Source organism: Aspergillus caelatus, assembly GCF_009193585.1.
Source record: "Aspergillus caelatus strain CBS 763.97 unplaced genomic scaffold BDV27scaffold_9, whole genome shotgun sequence".
Taxonomy (NCBI): Eukaryota; Fungi; Ascomycota; class Eurotiomycetes; order Eurotiales; family Aspergillaceae; genus Aspergillus; species Aspergillus caelatus.
The window spans coordinates 29,627-49,341 of NW_022475272.1; the positions used below are offsets into that span (position 1 = coordinate 29,627).

Sequence of the window (19,715 nt, forward strand, 5' to 3'; positions counted from 1 at the left end):
AAAGGTTCTAGCTGGAAGTTTAACCATATAGAATGGAAATCCTACCAAGATACGGAACCTGAATGATTTGCGCGGAGCAGCCGTGCTTACTATTCAGTGATGACCTTTTCACCACCTGATCTCCGTGTCCTGGTCATAGCTCTAGATCTCCAGGGGGGTTCGTTTGATAGATTTGCATCGATTTATCAGCCTGAGTGGGAATGAGCGACATAGCATATCGTTCTTCTATGCCGGTGTGCCGGTTTCAAGCTGTTTACGGGAGCCTGAGAAGGCGGAAAAATCCCCCCTCAGTTATGATGCGGGGCCGGATTGATGATAACACAATGAGTCAAGCGTGGGGACCGAGAATCTAGGTAGAGACTCGACAGAGGGTATGGCCTCTGAGATAAGGTGACTTTTTTAAGGGCTTTTCCGCGACCGATACGAACAACACGTGCTACATATATCTCAACGACGACGCCATGTGCCCTAGTCTAATATCACACAGTACTATTATATTATAGTAGACTAGCACAATCGGACCCCACTCAGGATTTTCCAACCTTCAAGATCGCATTCCCACCACCAGTTCGCACACATACCGTCATTCCCCCGACAACATGCCCATTCAAATCCGTTATGCGACTGAATCTGATAGCCCGGATTTGGTCCACATCAACACCGCCAGTTTCGCCCCGGGTCTATTTTACCAGAATGCGTTTGCGAACGTTCAAGCTTCGGCCCTACAAACGTTGAAATACGCACGAACTTTTGCACGATTCGTTGATCCCAAATACCATCTCTTAATTGCGACGGACTCCGAAACGGGGCGTGTCGTCGCCTTCATGCGAGTGGTTATTCCACTTCATTACCAACAAGATTCCCATTCACTTGCAAGGCTATCTGAGGATGCAAGTAAGATGGCGGCTAAACCAGATGAATATCTACCCGAAGGAATCAACAAGCGCGTTTATGCGTGTTATTTAGATATGCTGAAGACTTCGAGGGAAAAATATCTCGGAGACGATGATATGAGTGCGTATTCTACTTCCCCCTAGTTTTTCGCCTCTTATATTCTCGCTCTTCTCAATTAGCCCTTGTATATTTTCTTCTGCTGGGGAAGGCTAAACAGCACTATAGTTCTGGATTTCTTAGCCACAGACCCCGAGTACCAGGGGAGGGGAATTGGAAGTCAAATGTTGAAATGGGCTACGCAAAAGGCGGATACCCTGAATGCACGAATGTTTCTTGAAGCAACAGAAGAAGGCTATCCGCTTTATAAGAAGTATGGGTGGAACACACAAGAGGAATTCGTTCTAGACTTTGAGTCATTGGGGGGGGCATAACAAGGGGAGCTACTATATTATGATCCGAGATCCAATCCCCGCTACTAGTCCGCCTAATTAACCATATCTTGATTGTTATCATAACTTGGGCGCAGCTTACATTAGATATCGTTCCGAGAAGAGCAGTATAACGGATTCTTAAAGCCCGGTGCCTCAATACTATCTATTCAAGTCAAATCAGCGTCATGTCACTGAGTAAAGGGTTTTATGAAACCCTGTTTTGCTTTTCACTGGCCAGGATAAAGGTTCCAGGCAACCAAGGGCAAGCCCAGGGGTGTTCCCTTACAGAGTATCCACAGCTTCATGAGCTGGGATTGCCTGTCAAGCCACATCCGGGCCCCCACATAGCCGCTTACGTGCCTGCTTTTGATCTTCATCTACCTCCATCTAGGTGGCTTACCACGGTCCCCTCCGAGGAGATAGCAAAGACTTGTAGTATAAGGTCGTCAGCTGCCCTAGGATACCTGCTTCCGAAGCACACTCAAGCCCAGCGCTCCAGAGAAACCCCACAGGGAAATAGCTACAGAGTGTCCCACTATACCAGCGAATGGCACATAATCCACCGTCAGATGAACAGGAGTTCGCTCGCACTCGCTATCATTATGTGTCGCTTGAAGCGCTCGTGTGGGAACAGCAGTTTGACATACAATATAGCGATTATAGCACGCCCAACACCAGTTTCAGCAACGATCGCCTATTAATCCTTGATTATGAACGGTATTGTAGGAGCTGAAACAGTAATAGTTTCGTTGTTCATTTTTCCTTTTTTTTCATCGCGAATGTGAAACCTTAGCGATATTTCAGGGTCTACAGGTTTTGAACATATGTTCATATAAGAGGTTCGCCCAGGAGCCCGGTCCTTGTGGAGTATCATCCTAGTTTAGGGGGATATGGCGTTCGGCAGTCCAGGTACAGTACCTATTGCCTGCGTGATCAACAGCCCCCCAAAGCCTCCCGGAAGAGTTAGAGTTCTCCTGCCTCGTTCAGGCACTACCTAACATGGGGCAGCTACAGCTCTTGTCGCATATATGCTAGGTATGCAATAAAAAAAATATTTAGGTGGCAAATCTAGTTCTAGGTTTCTTTTATGGTAAGACCGATTTTGCGTCGATCGATTCAATTAATCTTCACCATCGAGCCATCGAGATTGTCAAATTGCGTAATTGACGCCCGGATAACAGTTCCAGGAGCTTGCTACCGGTTAACGCATTAATAAGGAGGCGTTCGTCGAGCTGGAATGACCCACGGATACCTGCTCGCTCGATTGGTCCCTTGATCTGTACTAGGATTGGGTTTCATGGCACTGGTAAAAGCTAGCTTGGTTTGGCTATACAGCAACGCCTAGTGAGTTCAATCGTTGGGTCAGTGGCTGAGGCCTACATTTTAGTTAGCATGCTATACCCTTCTTGAGAAACCGCATGCCATTGCCTATCCTGTCATCTATCACAATGCAGTTACTGTCGAAGCTTATAAAAGCTCCCCAAAGAAGTGGAGATCTCTCATCAAATCGAACAACTCCAGTCTCTGATCTCCGGTATTCATAATACCATATTACCGACTTTATCTTCGCACTAGCGAGATTTGCCGTCCATGGCCACGAGGGCTGCGGGACTTCTTGGTGTCGTTATATCCTTCCTCGTTCTCGGCTTGGGAACCGTGGCGTTGCGATGCTACGTGCGCCTACGGATGAAGAGGAGCTTTGGGTTGGATGATGGCCTGGCGGTCGGAGCACTGGTAAATTGCTTATCTTTGACCTAGACAACATATAGCACCCGGCCTCTTTCAACAATGCTGATACTTGTATATTGGAGATTTTCTTCATGATATCGGCATGCGCATTACTTGAAGGGGTTCGAATTGGCAGCTTTGGGCATTCCTGGACAGAATTAACGCCAGAGGTCCTCCGCAAAGCCTTGAAAGTAAGATTCTAAACAGTCGGACACTTCGATCATCAACTCATCATTGGCTCTAGCTTTTATTCCTTTACGAGACATCCTATGTCATCGCAACCACCATGGTCAAATTCGCCGTGGGTATATTTCTCTTACGCTTCTGTATCGAACGCTACCATAGATGGGTTATCTATGCCATTTTCGTCCTTCTCACTTGTCTCACCATTTTCATCTTCATCTTCGTTCTCCTTCAGTGCCGGCCACCATCGTGGTTCTGGAACCAAGCGATCAACCCACACGGCAGTTGCGATGGGAAGGGCCTCATCAGAGCTGCCTATGTGCATTCAGCCATTACAGCCTTGAGCGATTCAACCCTTGGACTCCTGCCGATCCTCATTGTCCGAAGTCTACATTTACCCCGCTACATCAAGATTCACGTTGCTGTGATTCTGGCACTTGGCTCAGTGTAATAGGTTCCTTCCAACGTCCTGAAGAAGTAAGATGCTCATGCTTCGCGTTTATTCGCAGTGCCTGTTTCGCAACGATTGCAAGGATGTGTTTTGTTCACCAGCTCACCGACCCGAAGAATCTATTCTATAATATCGGCGTGATATGCTGGTCTTATGTTGAGGTTGGCGTTGCACTCATTACCTCGTCTGCTGCAACGCTCCGCCCCCTGCTGGACCAACTAGAATGTTTCGTTCCCCGATGGCGACGTTTGAAGTCCAACCAATACACCTCGAATGGCTCGAATCATCATGTCACATCCCCAACAACCTTTGAGGAGGCGCTTCAACAGGATAGTCCAGGTATGGCTCTTGCCCCCATTGCCCCTTTATCCCAAGTATAAATGTACATACCAGGAAATTGAAGTAGACTTTCTCTCGGTTTTACGAAAAGTTGTGGCCAACTGTATGGTGGTAGCGGCGCTACCTCATCGTAAGGAAGCTGTTTTTAGCTCCGTGACAGCTATGGCGGGTTTTATATATTCTCGTACGTATTCGCAGGAATACATAGCGTAGAAACTTGGGAGGAAGACAGCTTTACCACGTGTTTAAGCCGGAATGCTTCCTCCCTCCATTTTTATTTTTCTTCTTCTTCTCTTTTTTCCCACTCACCCCCCTCTCCGTTTCCGATCCTCTGTTGAAAAAGGAGAACGGGAAGAAAAGGTGGAGTCCGTGAAGGAAGTGACCAAGTTAGCTCGCCCGTGTGTTTTCGTGGGTCCAACGGGGGAAAAGCCGGGGAAGTAGGACGGAAGAATCAATTGAAATGAGTGTGATTATGTTCGGGTTTCACGATGATGGCTTTTCTGGGACGTGAGGGTGGATCTGTCGTCATTCCCGTATTTCACATGTGATTGCGGGTTGGCCAACGGTGAAGGAAAAAGGAGTGCGACCCCGATTTGCTTCCTATCCACAATATTGTGGTTTTGTTTAGTCTCAAAGCTCTCACGGTTTCTGCTGGTGAGATCATGTGAAGTCGAGGGTTCTTAGCACGTGTCAAGCCTTATGTTTGGATGATTAGATGCTGTTTTTATTTCCTTTCCTCCGCGTCTCTCCTATTCTACGCCGGAGTGGCTTTCGGGTTGCATGGCGGAAAAGCAAATGTGAAATTGGGCTACAGCATCGAATTCGGAGGAGAAATTACTATTAAAACATAATGATTCTAGTGCTGAATGCTACTCCTACTGGTCTGGCTTGTCTGCTCGCAAGTAAAGATCGATCGAGTCACGTGTCCTGCGACGCGCGATGTGGATCTTACAGCATATGGGGAAACTTTTGATGTGAGGTTGGAGGTTTAAAGATTAATGGTCGCGACCAAAATGTAGCACACGGTATTTTTCTTCTATGGAATTACATTATACGACCCGATAGAGATCTGGTGTGAACTCTGTCGCATGTACATACTACGGCTGTAGATGCTGCGCTGGCCCTGCAACTGATCGTTATCAGATAACAAGTCCAGCAGGGGCAACAAGCCAATCATTATATACGCTCAGACTCTGATCGCTGTTGAACTGCTGCACGCCCTGCCGATTTCGGGACAGACCCCTGTACGCAGTGTAAGTTAAGTTGCCTTAGTGTTACGTACCTGGTAAGTATCTACAAGCCTAAAAGATGACTCGGTATCGTGAATTCCGATGGCTCGTCGGCCGAGAAAGTTACGGGTTACTGACCTGTCCGAATGACTTGGGGAGTTCGCCTCTTGCCGGTGAGGTAAGGCAGCAAGGCCACCAACCAGTAAAGAACAGCCGAGGCTTCTGCCCCATTGGGCAAGCGCCGCGTTCACCCTCGGTCATTTTGTCAAAGGTTTCTGGGGCATTTTCCCCGTGGAGTGAGTGTCCTTCCTATAAGTCACCCACTTCGCCTCCTCCCCCCATCTTTGTGACCAGATTTGTTTTCTTCACGATTCTCATTCTCTCCTACCAGTCGGACATTGTCCATTCCTTTTACAATTATCACAATATGCCTTCTCCTCCCCCCGCCTGGGTCCAGGCGTTGAAGCCGGCCGGCCCGCAAGGCTCCGAGCTGCTCGCCCAGGAGCGCGCCCAGTCCAACGTCGACGTTGACAAGTTGGCCGAATTATTACACACCAAGAAGGCATTGGACAGACAACAGCAAATCCTGTCCATTCTGGAGGCGGAAAAGGTGTTCGATAAATCAGAGAACTACACTTTGGGCCGGACAGAGAAGATTCAAAGAGCATTGGCCAAGGCGAAGCGCCTGCAGCAATTGGCAGTGCAACACAAGTGGTCTCAGGATGACTACTACATGGCCAACGATCTTTTGTCGGAGCCGACTCCTTATGGCCTCCATGCCAGTATGTTCTTGGTGAGTTACGCTGCAACGCTACCAGTCCATGCTAGCCGACGTGCGACCACTAACGAACATTCGATTAGGTCACTTTGCGCGAACAGACTACCCCTGAGCAAAAGAAGCTCTTCCTTGAACCAGCGTCGAAATACGAGATCATTGGATGTTATGCACAGACGGAATTGGGCCATGGTTCCAATGTCCGTGGCTTGGAAACAACAGCCACATGGAACCCTGACGACAAGACTTTCACCATCCACTCCCCTACCCTGACTGCCTCGAAGTGGTGGATCGGCTCTCTGGGTCGCACTGCCAACCATGCCGTGGTTATGGCCCAGCTGTTCATCGGAGGCAAGAACTATGGTCCCCACCCGTTCGTTGTCCAGATTCGCGATATGCAAACCCACCAGCCCCTGGAGAATATCTACGTGGGAGATATTGGTCCTAAGTTCGGTTACAAGTGAGTGGTCCTTTTCATATGTATATCCCTTCCTCGCGTACACAGGGTGCTGACTGGACCAGCACGATGGACAATGGTTTCCTTCTCTTCAACAAGGTCAAGATTCCCCACGTCAACATGCTGGCCCGTTTCTCCAGCGTCGATAAAGAGACCAACAAGTATTTGCGCCCGGCATCTCACTCTCTCTTATACGGCACCATGACCTGGGTCCGCTCCAACATTGTGCTGCAGGCCGGTAGTGTGTTGGCTCGCGGTGTCACTATTGCCACCCGTTATTGCGCGGTCCGTCGACAGTTCCAGGACCGTGATGGCGGTAAGGATGCTGGAGAAAACCAAGTCCTGAACTACAAGATGGTCCAGGTCCGTCTTCTTCCTTTGCTCGCTTCCATGTATGCTTTGCACTTTACCGGTCGCGGTATGATGCGGCTCTATGAGGAGAACCAGAAGCGGATGAAGGGCGCCGTTGAGGCTGGTCAGGACAAGAGAGGCGCAGGCCCTGAGCAGCTGAGAGCTGGTGCAGACCTGCTGGCAGATCTCCATGCCACTTCCTGCGGTCTGAAGGCGCTCGCTAGTACTACCGCCGGAGAGGGTCTCGAGGTGTGTCGTCGTGCCTGTGGTGGCCACGGATACAGCAACTACAGCGGCATTGGACCGTGGTATGCGGACTACCTTCCTACGTTGACCTGGGAGGGTGACAACTACATGTTGACACAACAGGTTGCAAGATATGTAAGTTGCTAACCGTTGCTCTTTCGTTACGCTCACATGCTGACTCTCGTAGCTTTTGAAATCCGCACGTGCCGTCCTTGCCGGAAAGGGAACGAACAATGACACGTCCCAGATTCTGCAGACATATCTCTCTCGTCGGGAGAAGGGTGCTTCCTTTGATATCCTGGAAGAGGATAAGGACATCGTTGCCGCCTTTGCCTGGCGTACCGCCCATCTCACCTTCGAGGCCCTGAAGCGCAGAGACGTTGAGAAGCGGTCATGGAACAGCCTGCTGGTCGACTTCTGGCGCCTGTCGACCGCACACTCGCAGTACCTGGTTGTCAAGAACTTCTACGAGGCGGTCACTTCGCCCCAGCTCACATCGGAGCTGGACCCCGAGACTCTGTCCTTGATGCACTCGCTCTTCCGCCTGTACTCTCTGCACACTTTGGAGCGTGAGGCTGGTGAGTTCTTCTCGTCCAGCGCTGTCACCACCCGCCAGATCTCGCTGGCGCAGTCGAACGCTGTGATGAAGCTTCTGGACGAGATCCGGCCCCACGCAGTTCGTCTCGTCGATGCCTGGAAGTTCCCTGACTGGCAGCTGGACAGCAGTCTGGGCCGCTACGATGGTGAAGTCTACCCGGACCTGTTCCGACGTGCCTCTCAGAACCCGGTCAACGACCTGGTATTCGACCCCTACCCATGGAATGAGAATGTGCTGAAGAACAGCGCACCCAAGAGCAAGCTTTAATTTCTTCATTTGGTGTATTTTCTGGCGATATACTCTGGTTTGGTTTGCATTCATGTACAGTTTAGGTTTTTGGGATGAATTTGCTACGACGGGGGTTATAGATATAGACTATCTATAGATTAGAAATATAGACCCTAGACAGATCTTGGACTACAACGATTGTACAAATAAGGATCGATATCGTAGTTTGAGACTCACTGACCTTTATACAGAGGGAGTCGCTTGTGAGTATCCATGGAGAGGAGCAACAAATAGACCATCACACGCTATCTTGCATAGATCACATTTTTAAGGTCACTAGGGGTGTGAAACAGCGATGAAGAAAGACAAAAGGAATCTTTACCTCCGAGGACGATTATACCTGTTATGCATCGAAGCTCAACCACGTAGATGGCATATATTTCGTATGGTGTCAAATTTAATTGGAGCTCAATTTGATCTAAACATTGTATGTACGTAACTTCAAATCTCGTAGATCATGATAGAATCGGGCTATCTATATATACAGTACAACCCAAGAAACGTCATCCAACACTAATGCCCCACCATAGCCTGATGCGCAGGGCCATACCGATTGCCGTGCGGCTTCGCAGCATCAACAATCTTCCTCATCTCCAGCTTCTCTTCCTCCGTCAACTCAATCTCCCTCGAAGCCCAATTCGACTCTAACCGACTCGCCTTAGTCGTTCCCGGAATAGCGATGAACCCTTGCGCAGCGACCCAGGCAAGTGCAATTTGGCTAATCGCACAGCCCTTCCGAGCAGCGAGCTTCTTGATTTCCTCTACGATCGCTCGGTTCTTGTAGAAGTTCTCGCCTTGGAACTTGGGACCTAGAGTAGAAAATGTTAGAAAGCGTGGAATTCGGGGTAAAAATGGGAGAGACTTACTCTTGCGACGGAAGTCATCTGGAGCAAAGTCATCTGGGGTCTTGAATGGGAAGTTGTCGACGAGCCATCCGTGGCCTAGAGGGCTGTATGCTACATAGGCTACGCCTAATTCTCGGGCTGTATCGATGAGACCGTCTGTTTCGTGGAGGGTTTCGAAGGCTGAGTATTCGGCTTGGAGGGCGTCGATTTTGGCGACTGTTGTCTTTCTGTCAGATATACTTCCAGATTTGGGGTAAAACAACGAATGAAATGGAGAAAGGAAAGACTAACTGGAATTAGCTTTGCGGAGCGTCGCTGCCGAACACTCGGAGAGACCGATGTATTTGGTCTTGCCGGCTTTGCGGATTTCATCGAGTGCCGGGATGGACTCCTCTAGGCGGGTGTCTAATCCTCATTAGTCTTGGATTGATATCTACTACTTTGAAGTGCGTGACTTACTGGGATCTATCCGATGCAGATAGTATAGATCTGGGGTGAAGCCCAACCGTTCAACAGTACCCTCGATGTACTCCTTAATGTGGGCGGCAGAGTTGGTGACGCTGCCATCTCCGAAAACATTGAAGCCGCATTTCGAGGCGACTGGGTGTGAAAAATGTTAGATTCATGGGGGCATGCTTAATTTTTATGGTGAGCATAGAAGGATATGACTGACTGAAAACCTTGTCACGGACGTTATGTTTCCTGATAAAGTCCCCGAGAAGCTTCTCATTGACACCGGCTTGATAGACAACCTTTATTCCGCTGGTTAGATTCGGTTGCAGTATTTCAACGGGGCTGATTTAGCACTCACGGCCGTGTCCCAGAATGTACACCCTAATTCAATTGCTTTCAGGAGCACGGGTTCGGCTTCCTCTAATGTGAGATTGCTACCTAAACCGAAGCTTAGACCCATGGCACCAAAGCCTGGGGTGGGCACTTCGAGGTCGGCGAAGGGGAGTGTTTTGACCATTTTGGTGGTTTGAGATGGATTTGCGGTGGTAAAGTCCTTGGTTGTGGAAGTTCACGTTTTAATATTTGTTTCACTGGGGTCAATTCTTGGTGGACGTGGACATATTTATATATATTGCTTTTCGGTAGTTGACGTCGATGATACAATCCCACTAAATCCGGTACAATATAGCAAAGACACCCCCCTCAGCCAATTAATTTACCTTAACACTGTCAATTGCTGACAAGCTCCGGGTTTACTCGCTTATATCCGAGTATCCGATAAACACCGTTTGGCGCTTACTGCGGGCGTGGTAGTGGTGGGGCTCTGGCGATATTGCTTCCTCATCTGCTGTGGCGATCGATCGTGGGTAACATTGCCTTGGCTTTGTTCTGACCGTCAGTTTCTGGTTTCTTTTCGCTGGAAATGGGGTCTAGTACTCTGATCTAAGACAGCCATTTCTCTAAACTAGTTTTGTTCATGACATAGTCTCTTAACCTTGCACAAACCTATATTAATTAGCTTAACCTGGACTACCATCTCAAAGAAGATATTTTCTTTGGTTTAGCTATGCTGGAGCGTATGTATTGCTAGAATTGTTTTATAATATAATATTCAACATACAAGAACATTTGTGATTTTATTCGCGTTATTCCAACTTTTCATCTCTGAAGGGTACATGCATATAAGATCATTGAAGCAATCGCGGCGCAAAGGGAACCTAGTTTGTCAGGGGTACAGTACAAGTGACAAGACCCATACAGGGATTAAACTGCTGGGCAAGAGTATAAAGCTTTTGTGGTTTTGTGGATCTCCGATCTTCTCATCTGTCGATTGATTCGTGGAGTAGTTTAGCGTCTGTAGGCCTCGACACGGAATTCCAAGGATCGCGAATAAAATGATGGGGATTTAATCCTTGTGGATACTGTAATTATAGAGAAGTTGACGGGCAATTATGCATACATTGAATTGTTTCAGTAATTGTAGATGGAGATTGTTGACGCTGCTAAGGCTTAATATACTAAGCCTGATATTTGTGCCATTTTCGAGACGATTATACTTATTGTGAGCAGCTGATTGTAAAAACAAGAATAGGCCACAGTGCTTAAACGTATTCGAGAAACAAGCGTTCCACTGGGCGTTCATAGAAGTTTACAGAGGCAACATGCCAAGAGCGTGGTTTGTGTATATAATAATAGATATTATACTGTCTAATCTATGTACATCTCTTCATACCTCTAAAATCATCACATCATAATCTAATCAAAGATCGACGGCTTATAAACCGAAGGATCAATATAAGGAGTACCACCACGTCTGGTGAATCCCCAACGAATCTGATTCGCCATGGAGATCTCGGTATCGAGATGCTGAGCGAAAGTCCAAGCCAGACCAGGGTCCTTCTGGAATCCACGTCCAACAAGCGCCACATCGATACCCTCCTCCTCGAGCAACTGGTTGGCCTGCTTACCGTTGGTGATGGCACCAACGGCAGAAACGAGCATCTTATCGCCAACGGCCTTCTTCACAGCCACGGCGAAGGGAACCTGGAACCCGGGACCGGACTTGACCTTCTGCGCGGCGTGCACACCACCGGAGCTGATATCGATCAGATCCACAGCACCCTGGGCCACGAGCGCCTGAGCGAACTTCACCGTCTCGTTGACATTGAAACTCTGCTCGGGAAGCACCTCCTCGAGCCAATCGGAGGCAGACACACGAAGGAAGACGGGAACATCAGGACCGACAGCATCGCGAGTCAACTGGGCAATTTCCAAAGGAAGACGAATCCGGTTCTCGAACGAACCACCATACTCATCGTCCCTGTTGTTCGCCGCAGGCGACAGGAAACTCGACAGCAGATATCCGTGGGCATTGTGAATCTCAATGAAATCCGCGCCAGCAGCAATAGCCCGCTTACAAGCCGCCACCCAGGCGTTCTTGAACTCCTCGATATCGGCCTTCATCATGGCCTTGGGCTTCGGGAACGAGTCAGCAAAGGGGATATCGCTAGGTCCCTTGACATTCTCGGGCCATCCGCCCGCTTGCTCGGAGGCGACGACAGCACCCGACATCCATGGCGGAATGGTACTGGCCTTTCGGCCGGCGTGCGCGACTTGCACACCGATTTTCTGGCCCTGGCTGTGCACGAACTCGATCACGCGCTTCATGGGTGCGATGTGGCTGTCTTTCCAGAGACCGACATCTTGGGGAGTGATACGGCCCTCTGGTTGCACGGCTGTGGCTTCGATCATCATGAGTCCTGGGCCGCGCTGGGCGATTCCACCCAGGTGCGCGACGTGCCAGTCGGTCATGTGGCCATCTTCGGCGGAGTATTGGCACAATGGGGCCAGCTGTTTCTTGTCAGTTATTGTATTGAGACGAGCTGAAGTGGCGGCGTGGAATACTTACACCCAGGCGGTTCTGGAAAGTGACACCGCGGACGGTGAAAGGCTGGAAGAGCTTAGGGACCTTCTGGCCATTGGTCTGAGGGTTGGCAGCTGTTCCGGCGGGGGGGTTCTGGGCGGGAGTAAAGTAGGAGATGCCCTGAGCGGGCTCGACGTAGTCGGGGGTATGCATTTTGTATGTACAGACTGTATTATGTATTTTGATTCTAATAGTACAAAAGATGTTGAGATGGAAAAGTAAGCACTTTATATACTACACTCCTTACACTGATAGAAAGCCTTCGAAATGTGCTCCACAGCCTTTTGATTTCAAATCCCCGCCGCAGTGGATATACTTAGAGGCGACTTGTCACGGCGATATACCGAGTTTTAAGGACAACATGATACCCAATCTTACTCCGTTTCAGACTTTTTTTTCCCCATCGATAAGCCGAGCGTTGTTCTGATTGGACGGTGGGCTGGGGGTTTTTCCTTTAGTTCGATCGAGTTTCCGGCTAATCTTTTCAGGGCTTGAGAATGCACTCAGCAGGCAATTGGTGGGCGGTGAGCTTAGTCAAAAGCGCGGAGGATTATTCAGCAGTCGGACGAATGATTGTGGGAAAGTCTCCGAGGTCACGTGATTTGACCGTTTAAGGGTATATTGACACGTGATTTGATATGACGTCGTACTCGGGGGATGTCTTTAGGTGTCCTGAGGTCCAGGTTAATGATCGTGTTGGTGTTTTGATTGGATAATGTAATCTGCTCTAAGTGCCGTGGCCTGCTAGATGGCGGTGATTGGACCAATTTCGAGGGGTCGCGATTCTTTTACACATGGGGAATGATCGGCGTTCGTTGCTTCTATGCTCCGCTGGTATGTATAGCAGTGTACAGGCACTAGACAGATGCTTTACTGTAGCTATTCATCGGCATAGGATCAGTCTATTAGGAATACCAGGCATATATAAGACTTGTTGGATTTGAGGTCGTTGGGTAATGGAAATCTAGTCCTCAAGCCACCTCCTCATCCCAGGTTGCCGTAACCGAGGTAATCACGCGCTGTCCCACCGAGGCACGTTAGTGTATATCAAAGCTATGAACCTGGACCTCACCAACATCGGACGGACATGTTTGTAAGTGAAAGGTCGTTGTAACAAATACCTTGGCACGTCATGGAGTCTGGACCTCGTCACGCCACTGTGGACCGTGGACATATCACGAAACCTGAGCGGTTGGAGAACACATATACTTCCGATACCAGTCTTCAACGATCTCTCTCCTGTACGTTTGACCATGACCATACTCTGTGAGAATTTAAGAGTGGACTAATAAGTATAGGGTACCTGCCGTCGCAGAAGCTAGAGCAGGCTCGGCCACAATTGGTAGAATTGGGCGAGGAAGCTGTGTCGGACCAGATTAGGGAGTGGAGCGCGGATGCCGAAAGGCATCAACCATATGTGAAGGGATTCAATGTCTGGGGTCAGCGGTATGATTATGATCGACTTATTACCAGCGAAGGGTGGAAGCAGCTGGGTAAATGGGGTGCCCGCCACGGGTGAGTTGTCTTTGTCCTTGTACAATCCACCTATTTACTGACCTGCTAAGTGTCGTGTCGTTGGGATATGAGCCGACATACGGGGCAGAGAGACGATTGGTTCAATATGCTGTGTGAGTTATTCTCATTTGCGCTGTGGTTTTTTGAACTTCAATCCTTACCCGGAGATAGGAATTACCTTTATTCTCCCTCGTCTGGGCTTTATTCCTGCCCTATCAGCATGTCTGATGGAGCCGCGCTTGTTTTGAACAAGGAGCGCAAGAACCTACCCCCGGACCACCCCTTCCAGACGGCGTATCAGAAATTAACCTCTAAGAAGGAGGATTATTGGACTTCTGGTCAGTGGATGACCGAAAGAGCAGGAGGCAGCGATGTCCAAAACACGGAGACTTGGGCCACGTACTCGCCTTTGTCGCATAAGTCGAAGGCCTCGAACGGTCTTGATGAGGGCGACTACCTGATCAGCGGGTTCAAGTTCTTTTCTTCCGCCACCGATGCTAATGTCGCTCTGATGCTTGCTAAAACGCCTTCGGGACAGCTGAGCACATTCCTCGCACCGTTGCGGAAGACTGTTGTCGGGGAAGACGGTAAGCCTCGGGTGGTTACTAATGGTGTCCGAATCCATCGTTTGAAGAACAAGCTGGGGACTAAGGAATTGCCCACGGCAGAGTTGGAACTTAAAGACATGCGTGCTCACCTGGTCGGGACTGTCGACCATGGTGTCATGGCGATTGCACCATTACTTAATATTACTCGAACTCATACGTTCATTGGATCGCTTGCCGCATGGCGGCGTGCCATTAGTATTACCAAGAGCTTTGCTAAGGCCAGGACAACGGTCGGCGAACCCTTGTGGCTCATTCCCATGCATCTGAGCCTACTAGCAGACCTGGAGGTGAAACATCGGGGAGCGATGAACCTCGCCTTTTTCACGGTTGCCGTCATGGGCGTTGTCGAAAATAACGGGGTCTCCACTCCTGCGGCGCATCTGCCCACAAAGGGCAAGGAAGCGCAGGTAGTGTTCCGGGCTTTGACAGCCATTGCTAAGGCAGTGATTAGCAAGAACGCAATTGCAGGGATTCAGGAATGCCAAGAGGGAATGGGCGGGGTTGGATACATGGATGAACCGGACGAGCCGGAGTTCAACATCGCTCGACTGCTACGGAACACTGCTGTGAACTCCATTTGGGAGGGAACTACTAATGTGCTGGCTAGTGAGCTCGTTCGCTTCCTTGTCAAACGTGATAATCTGGCTATCTTCTCGGCCTGGTTCGAGCGTACGTTGGCGTTGATTACGACGTCAGAGTTTGCAGGCGCAGTGAAACGGGCATGGTCTAGCTTCATTTCTCGGGTTACAGCCACCAGCGAGCCGCGGTTCATTCTGGCGGATGCTCGCCGAGTCATGTTTACCCTTGCCTGGATACTCAGTGCTGCTCTTCTTGCTCTGGACGCTGAACGAGACGGTGATGGTGTTGCGGGCGAAATTGCACGACGGTGGATCCTGTCCGGTGAAGGCGGCGTTGGCGATATGGTTTGGCGAGACATTATCAGCGTCCAGCGTACTCCGGGTGTAGGGCCCTCGTCGATAACAAACGAACATCTGCGCTGGGACTGTCGCATTGCCTGGGGGGTGGAGTTGCCAGCGAAGCAAGTGTCGGGCCATCGGTCATTTCAGGGCAACGGCTCGAAGTTGTGAATCGCATCAAGCATGTGGTTGCCGTTGCCATTATGATTCCTCTGCATTTGCCAGAGAGTTAAACCATGGGACCCACATTGCATTAATTGTACATAACGTATATAGCGACTACTATAGTGAACTAGTTAAGGCCCTTTCCCGTGAAGGCTGGATTCCACAAGGAAAAGGGGTTAAGTAGAAAACTAGAAAACTATAACAAAGAAAAAGGGGCACATGGAGACTGCTAATGCCCTGAACTCTAAAGCGTGGGAAGCCTGCCAACTCTGTCTGATGCATTTTGTGGACCAGATAAACCAGATCATCCTTTTGATGCAGATTTCTTGATTTCTCGTGGGATTAGTCTGTACGATAAACTTCCGGGTGGGCAACAGATCAATTTTCACTGGAGTCTGGCAGCGGGGAAAGTCGTGCCGATGGGTCTCCGGACATCCTTGAAGGGTTGTGGATCGATTTAATTGTCTAATGACGAAGACTTGCGCATGAAAGTTGTCGCAGTTCGGAAAAAGGGGATCTGACCATTCGCAAATTAGTTGCCCTTTTAGGGCACCAAACGTTAGCCCGGTGGGGAGTCACGGGACGATGGGTCTCAACGGTCGTTAGCGTCTCACTAGTACACAGTATCTCTTTCACTTCCCTTGATCAAGACGCATCTCTCCAGTCTGGATGTCCAGCCTGCATGGATTCGTTCTCTCCTGTTGGTCAAAGGGAGAGAGAGAATCCACCATCTCCACCGCTATTGGCGGACCAGGCAATCAATCACTCCACCTCCTATAAAACAACATTATTATAGAGTGAGACTAGCGGAAGGATCGGCTGCGACGCTGATTGTTCGGCGAGGGAGAAAAACCACGCGGTGTAACTCAACTAATGTGGAATCGCAATCGCACTCCGGTTTGAAGGATGCCGTGTGGGGAAGAGTCCAACTGTCTCTGAGAAGGAGGGAAAGTTTCAACGGTCGCAAGTTTAATACTGTCAAAGCCCCTGTCTTTGCACTCTCTGTGCATAATCCCCGCTGCTAACGGCCATTGCTCTGTCCTCTTAAAACTCAAGACTCCAGCCCATTACAGACACAATGACCTCGTCGCAAAATGAGCGGCAACAGCTGGCCGTTCCTGAGTTACAGATACTAGCGATGGATCCTGTGCAGGTCGATGTGAGTTGATGCCACTCCCAGCCGTGCTTGATGTAAATTGCGGTGAGCGTAGCGGCTCATGGTGATTTATCCTAGGATGAGGTATTTGAGGACTCTATCTACAACGACTCGTGAGTAGCTACAACCATCATTATTTCACGGTATATCGATTGTTAGACTGACAAGAACTCTAGGTTAAACTCAGCTAGTTTTGTCACATCACTGAACTCCAGTATTCTCAATTACAAGTAGGTGAACCTTAGCTAACCCCAACAATGAATATATGTCTGACAAAAGTGGTATTCTAGATACGAGGTTGGTGAGCCGATCCTGCAAGCAACCCATGTTGCTGACTCAAAGCTAGAATGGCCGTCGTTATCATGCATTTCGCGAAGGAACTTATCTAGTAGTATGTACATATCCCTAGCCACCTCCTGATCGATCGACAGGTATACCTAACAGCCTACAGCCGAATGATGAGGAGGAGCAAGATCGCATGGACCTAGCCCACCATGTATATCGCTTACTCCTTGGAGGCGCTCTATATCTTGCTCCAATTAAAAATGATGTCCAGCGGGTGCTGGACCTCGGCACTGGAACTGGTATCTGGGCGATCGATTTTGCAGAGTATGTGCATGGCACTGCAAGCATACAAACTTCCTCCACAGTTCGACTCCTGACCTTGTGACCCTAGTGAGCATCCATCTGCACAAGTTATTGGAACGGACCTAAGTCCTATACAACCTAGATGGTATGCAGTACCTCAGATTCTCTGGGTCTTACTAATAGGGGTAATTGCTAGGGTGCCACCAACTTGCTCATTTGAGATCGATGACTTTGAATGCGATTGGTTGTATACCAGACCATTTGACTTTATACATGCTCGTGAACTGGAGGGCTGTATAGGCAACGATGTCAAGTTCTTTAACCAAGCGTTTAAACATCTAGCTCCTGGAGGATATTTTGAAGTACAAGCAGTCACTTCGCCTTTTCTTTCCGATGATGATACATTAGACAAGGCTCCAAATTCTAAGGCGTGGATGGACAATCTTGTCAAGGGGTTGCGGAAGTTTGGTAAGCCAGCTGATAATGTCAGCGGCTGGAGAGACAAGCTGAAGGATGCTGGCTTCGTCGATGTACACCAGGAGATCCGCAAGGTTAGTAGTATCTAGACTGGCATAGATAGGGTGTATTATCTCAGTTGTTACTAACTGGCGAATGGTAGCTCCCAATTGGACCATGGCCTAAGGATCCTAAGTTAAAGGAGATCGGAAAATACCAAGGTGTCCAGGAGCTTCAAGTCATTGACTCTTACACTCCTGCTATCTTTTCACGCATTCTTGGGTGGAGCCACGAGGAGATTCAAATTTCAATGGCGAAGGTCAAGCGTGAGTTGAGGGATCCATCCATCCATTTGTACCTGCCGGTCTATTTCATATATGGACGGAAACCCTTATGATTATGATTCACGATTTTCTTTTTGCCCTGTCATGAATTCTGTATATCCCTTGTTTGTTTGTCTTTTATTTGGCTCATGGTTTCCCCCTCCATTCCTTTCGATCCGGTTTTAGTGATGCGCCCTTGCCTTCCCTCGCCTATCACGCACGTTTCATGTCTTGACTGTGAGCGGGTACAAAGGCATTGTATGGTGGAGCAATAATTTCCAGTGATACCAGTATCATTTCTTCCAGGCCAGGGAAGACAATTATTCCTTTCGTGTCAACCCCGAATTGCCAAAGTTGATGCATGAAGATGTCAAAACCTGGAGAATGTGGAATATTCAAGCTTTAATACACGCTGCGAAACATGACATAACTCTCTGCTAGACCAGGCAGTTTGCATTCGCCATTATCTACACAGCTCACTCGAGGAGATATGTCTATTGCCGAGGATTGTCGGGATGGTCTATCACAACCTTTGGACAGGCAGTGTGCCTTGGCGAGGCATTTAGAAATAGAGCCAGACTATCACGCTGTTCTAAAAGATTATGATCATCCTTTTGCAGCCCACTACCCCTGCTCACGCGCGAATGGGAGCAGGCCTAGCAGCCGGGCACCACAACTCGACAATCTTCTGCATACCCCTTGACAAGTGGTTCGAGTACCAGATGTGGGTATAGATCCATTGCGTCTACGCCAAGGGTGGCATTGCTGGAGTTAATCTTGAATTGTATGGTGCTAGCTACGGGCTGTAGTGAGGCATTTCTATGTGATTCTTGCACGGCTGGCGTCAAAAATGGTTAGAGAGATTTGCCGCTTGGCTGAGAAAATATGAGGGTAATGCCGAGTAGGTGATTGAAAGCCCGGCTCAGATCGTCCACCTTCTTGCACGGATCATTCATTGTCGAAAGCTATCCTATCCCACAAATGGACAAACAAACGATACAATCGTGAGGTTCTGAATCGTCGCAACTGTCCGCGTCCATCAGACCATGTATCAAACGAGAGTGCTTCTAAGCCGACATGTTATCTTTGCATCGAAGTACAAATGGGTATTTGCTAGCCCAAAGGCACTGCACTTGTTTGGAGTCAGTACAGTATCAATAACCAGCTCTCATTACAATGTTAGGCAACAGTTCTATGGTCTCTCCACCGACAAGATGCCGAGGCTTGGCAGCGGCGTCGGGCTTGATGGTAGGTTTGGTACACGAAGATTGAGAAGGATGACTACTCGTGACAGTCGCCTACGATGCATGAAACTATTGTTCCTGTGAGCTCAAAGGAATGAAGCTTGTTTATAGTACCCGATAGTGCACATAACATCAGTTCCCGCAGGCAACGCGTTCTTGGGCTTTCCCAGATCTTGCGATGGCGCGGTACCACTTTCACCCAACTATTTCCCGCTCGAAAGTGTCTTGTGGTAATCTAGCCAATTAGTTTAGTCTCATCCCCGAGTATTCCTTAGATACCAATGGCAGTTGCCTTCAGGGGCCACTTTGATTGACCCAGTCTTGGTCTTGGGCTGAAGTTTCTCGGTCTTTAACCAAGACAGCTGAGCCTCGATGTCGGGCATAGTGACATCGGCCATGCCCTTGAACCCCACATACCTTGCAACCTCAGGGCTGGCAGGGCGAGAGCCAAGACTTGGCTGCCTTTCAGATCCCTTACTGAGACGAACCGGCCGTCACTTTGCCAAGTCCGCCATGGCGGAAACTAGGACTCTGGCTCTGGGCGCTAAGGAG

General features: G+C 49.1%; 7 protein-coding genes across 7 annotated transcripts; 5 read left to right on the forward strand and 2 right to left on the reverse strand.

The window, feature by feature from the left end:
- Nucleotides 1-599: 599 nt before the first annotated feature.
- BDV27DRAFT_140981 (GNAT family N-acetyltransferase) lies at nucleotides 600-1,386 on the forward strand (the record flags this gene model as incomplete). The annotated part of the gene is made up of 3 exons (XM_032069762.1): nucleotides 600-1,014; nucleotides 1,120-1,292; nucleotides 1,330-1,386. 3 exons carry the CDS (start codon nucleotides 600-602, stop codon nucleotides 1,384-1,386), a joined length of 645 nt encoding a protein of 214 aa, XP_031932762.1.
- A 1,953-nt stretch (nucleotides 1,387-3,339) lies between these two features.
- BDV27DRAFT_172357 (uncharacterized protein) lies at nucleotides 3,340-4,067 on the forward strand (the record flags this gene model as incomplete). The annotated part of the gene is made up of 2 exons (XM_032075848.1): nucleotides 3,340-3,683; nucleotides 3,746-4,067. The coding sequence occupies 2 exons, from the start codon at nucleotides 3,340-3,342 to the stop codon at nucleotides 4,065-4,067; spliced, it is 666 nt and encodes a 221-aa protein (XP_031932763.1).
- A 1,517-nt stretch (nucleotides 4,068-5,584) lies between these two features.
- On the forward strand, nucleotides 5,585-8,050 carry BDV27DRAFT_120362 (uncharacterized protein). The gene is made up of 4 exons (XM_032065085.1): nucleotides 5,585-6,048; nucleotides 6,117-6,490; nucleotides 6,553-7,219; nucleotides 7,272-8,050. The coding sequence occupies exons 1-4, from the start codon at nucleotides 5,683-5,685 to the stop codon at nucleotides 7,947-7,949; spliced, it is 2,085 nt and encodes a 694-aa protein (XP_031932764.1). The 5' UTR covers nucleotides 5,585-5,682; the 3' UTR covers nucleotides 7,950-8,050.
- Nucleotides 8,051-8,483: 433 nt separating this feature from the next.
- Nucleotides 8,484-9,840, reverse strand: BDV27DRAFT_172359 (putative aldo-keto reductase (YakC); the record flags this gene model as incomplete). Its single annotated transcript, XM_032075849.1, has 6 exons — nucleotides 9,627-9,840; nucleotides 9,489-9,567; nucleotides 9,275-9,415; nucleotides 9,107-9,220; nucleotides 8,837-9,031; nucleotides 8,484-8,779 (listed from the first exon to the last, which is right to left on the reverse strand). The coding sequence occupies exons 1-6, from the start codon at nucleotides 9,783-9,785 to the stop codon at nucleotides 8,484-8,486; spliced, it is 984 nt and encodes a 327-aa protein (XP_031932765.1). The 5' UTR covers nucleotides 9,786-9,840.
- A 1,137-nt stretch (nucleotides 9,841-10,977) lies between these two features.
- On the reverse strand, nucleotides 10,978-12,553 carry BDV27DRAFT_114046 (NADH:flavin oxidoreductase/NADH oxidase). The gene is made up of 2 exons (XM_032064596.1): nucleotides 12,177-12,553; nucleotides 10,978-12,118 (listed from the first exon to the last, which is right to left on the reverse strand). The coding sequence occupies exons 1-2, from the start codon at nucleotides 12,342-12,344 to the stop codon at nucleotides 11,024-11,026; spliced, it is 1,263 nt and encodes a 420-aa protein (XP_031932766.1). The 5' UTR covers nucleotides 12,345-12,553; the 3' UTR covers nucleotides 10,978-11,023.
- Nucleotides 12,554-13,099: 546 nt separating this feature from the next.
- BDV27DRAFT_120367 (putative acyl-CoA dehydrogenase) lies at nucleotides 13,100-15,870 on the forward strand. Its single transcript, XM_032065086.1, has 3 exons — nucleotides 13,100-13,210; nucleotides 13,313-13,815; nucleotides 13,885-15,870. Exons 2-3 carry the CDS (start codon nucleotides 13,774-13,776, stop codon nucleotides 15,400-15,402), a joined length of 1,560 nt encoding a protein of 519 aa, XP_031932767.1. The 5' UTR covers nucleotides 13,100-13,210; nucleotides 13,313-13,773; the 3' UTR covers nucleotides 15,403-15,870.
- Nucleotides 15,871-16,474: 604 nt separating this feature from the next.
- On the forward strand, nucleotides 16,475-17,993 carry BDV27DRAFT_152768 (class I SAM-dependent methyltransferase; the record flags this gene model as incomplete). The annotated part of the gene is made up of 9 exons (XM_032071635.1): nucleotides 16,475-16,555; nucleotides 16,631-16,665; nucleotides 16,729-16,782; nucleotides 16,843-16,849; nucleotides 16,899-16,943; nucleotides 17,004-17,161; nucleotides 17,229-17,285; nucleotides 17,337-17,691; nucleotides 17,760-17,993. The coding sequence occupies 9 exons, from the start codon at nucleotides 16,475-16,477 to the stop codon at nucleotides 17,991-17,993; spliced, it is 1,026 nt and encodes a 341-aa protein (XP_031932768.1).
- Nucleotides 17,994-19,715: the final 1,722 nt, after the last annotated feature.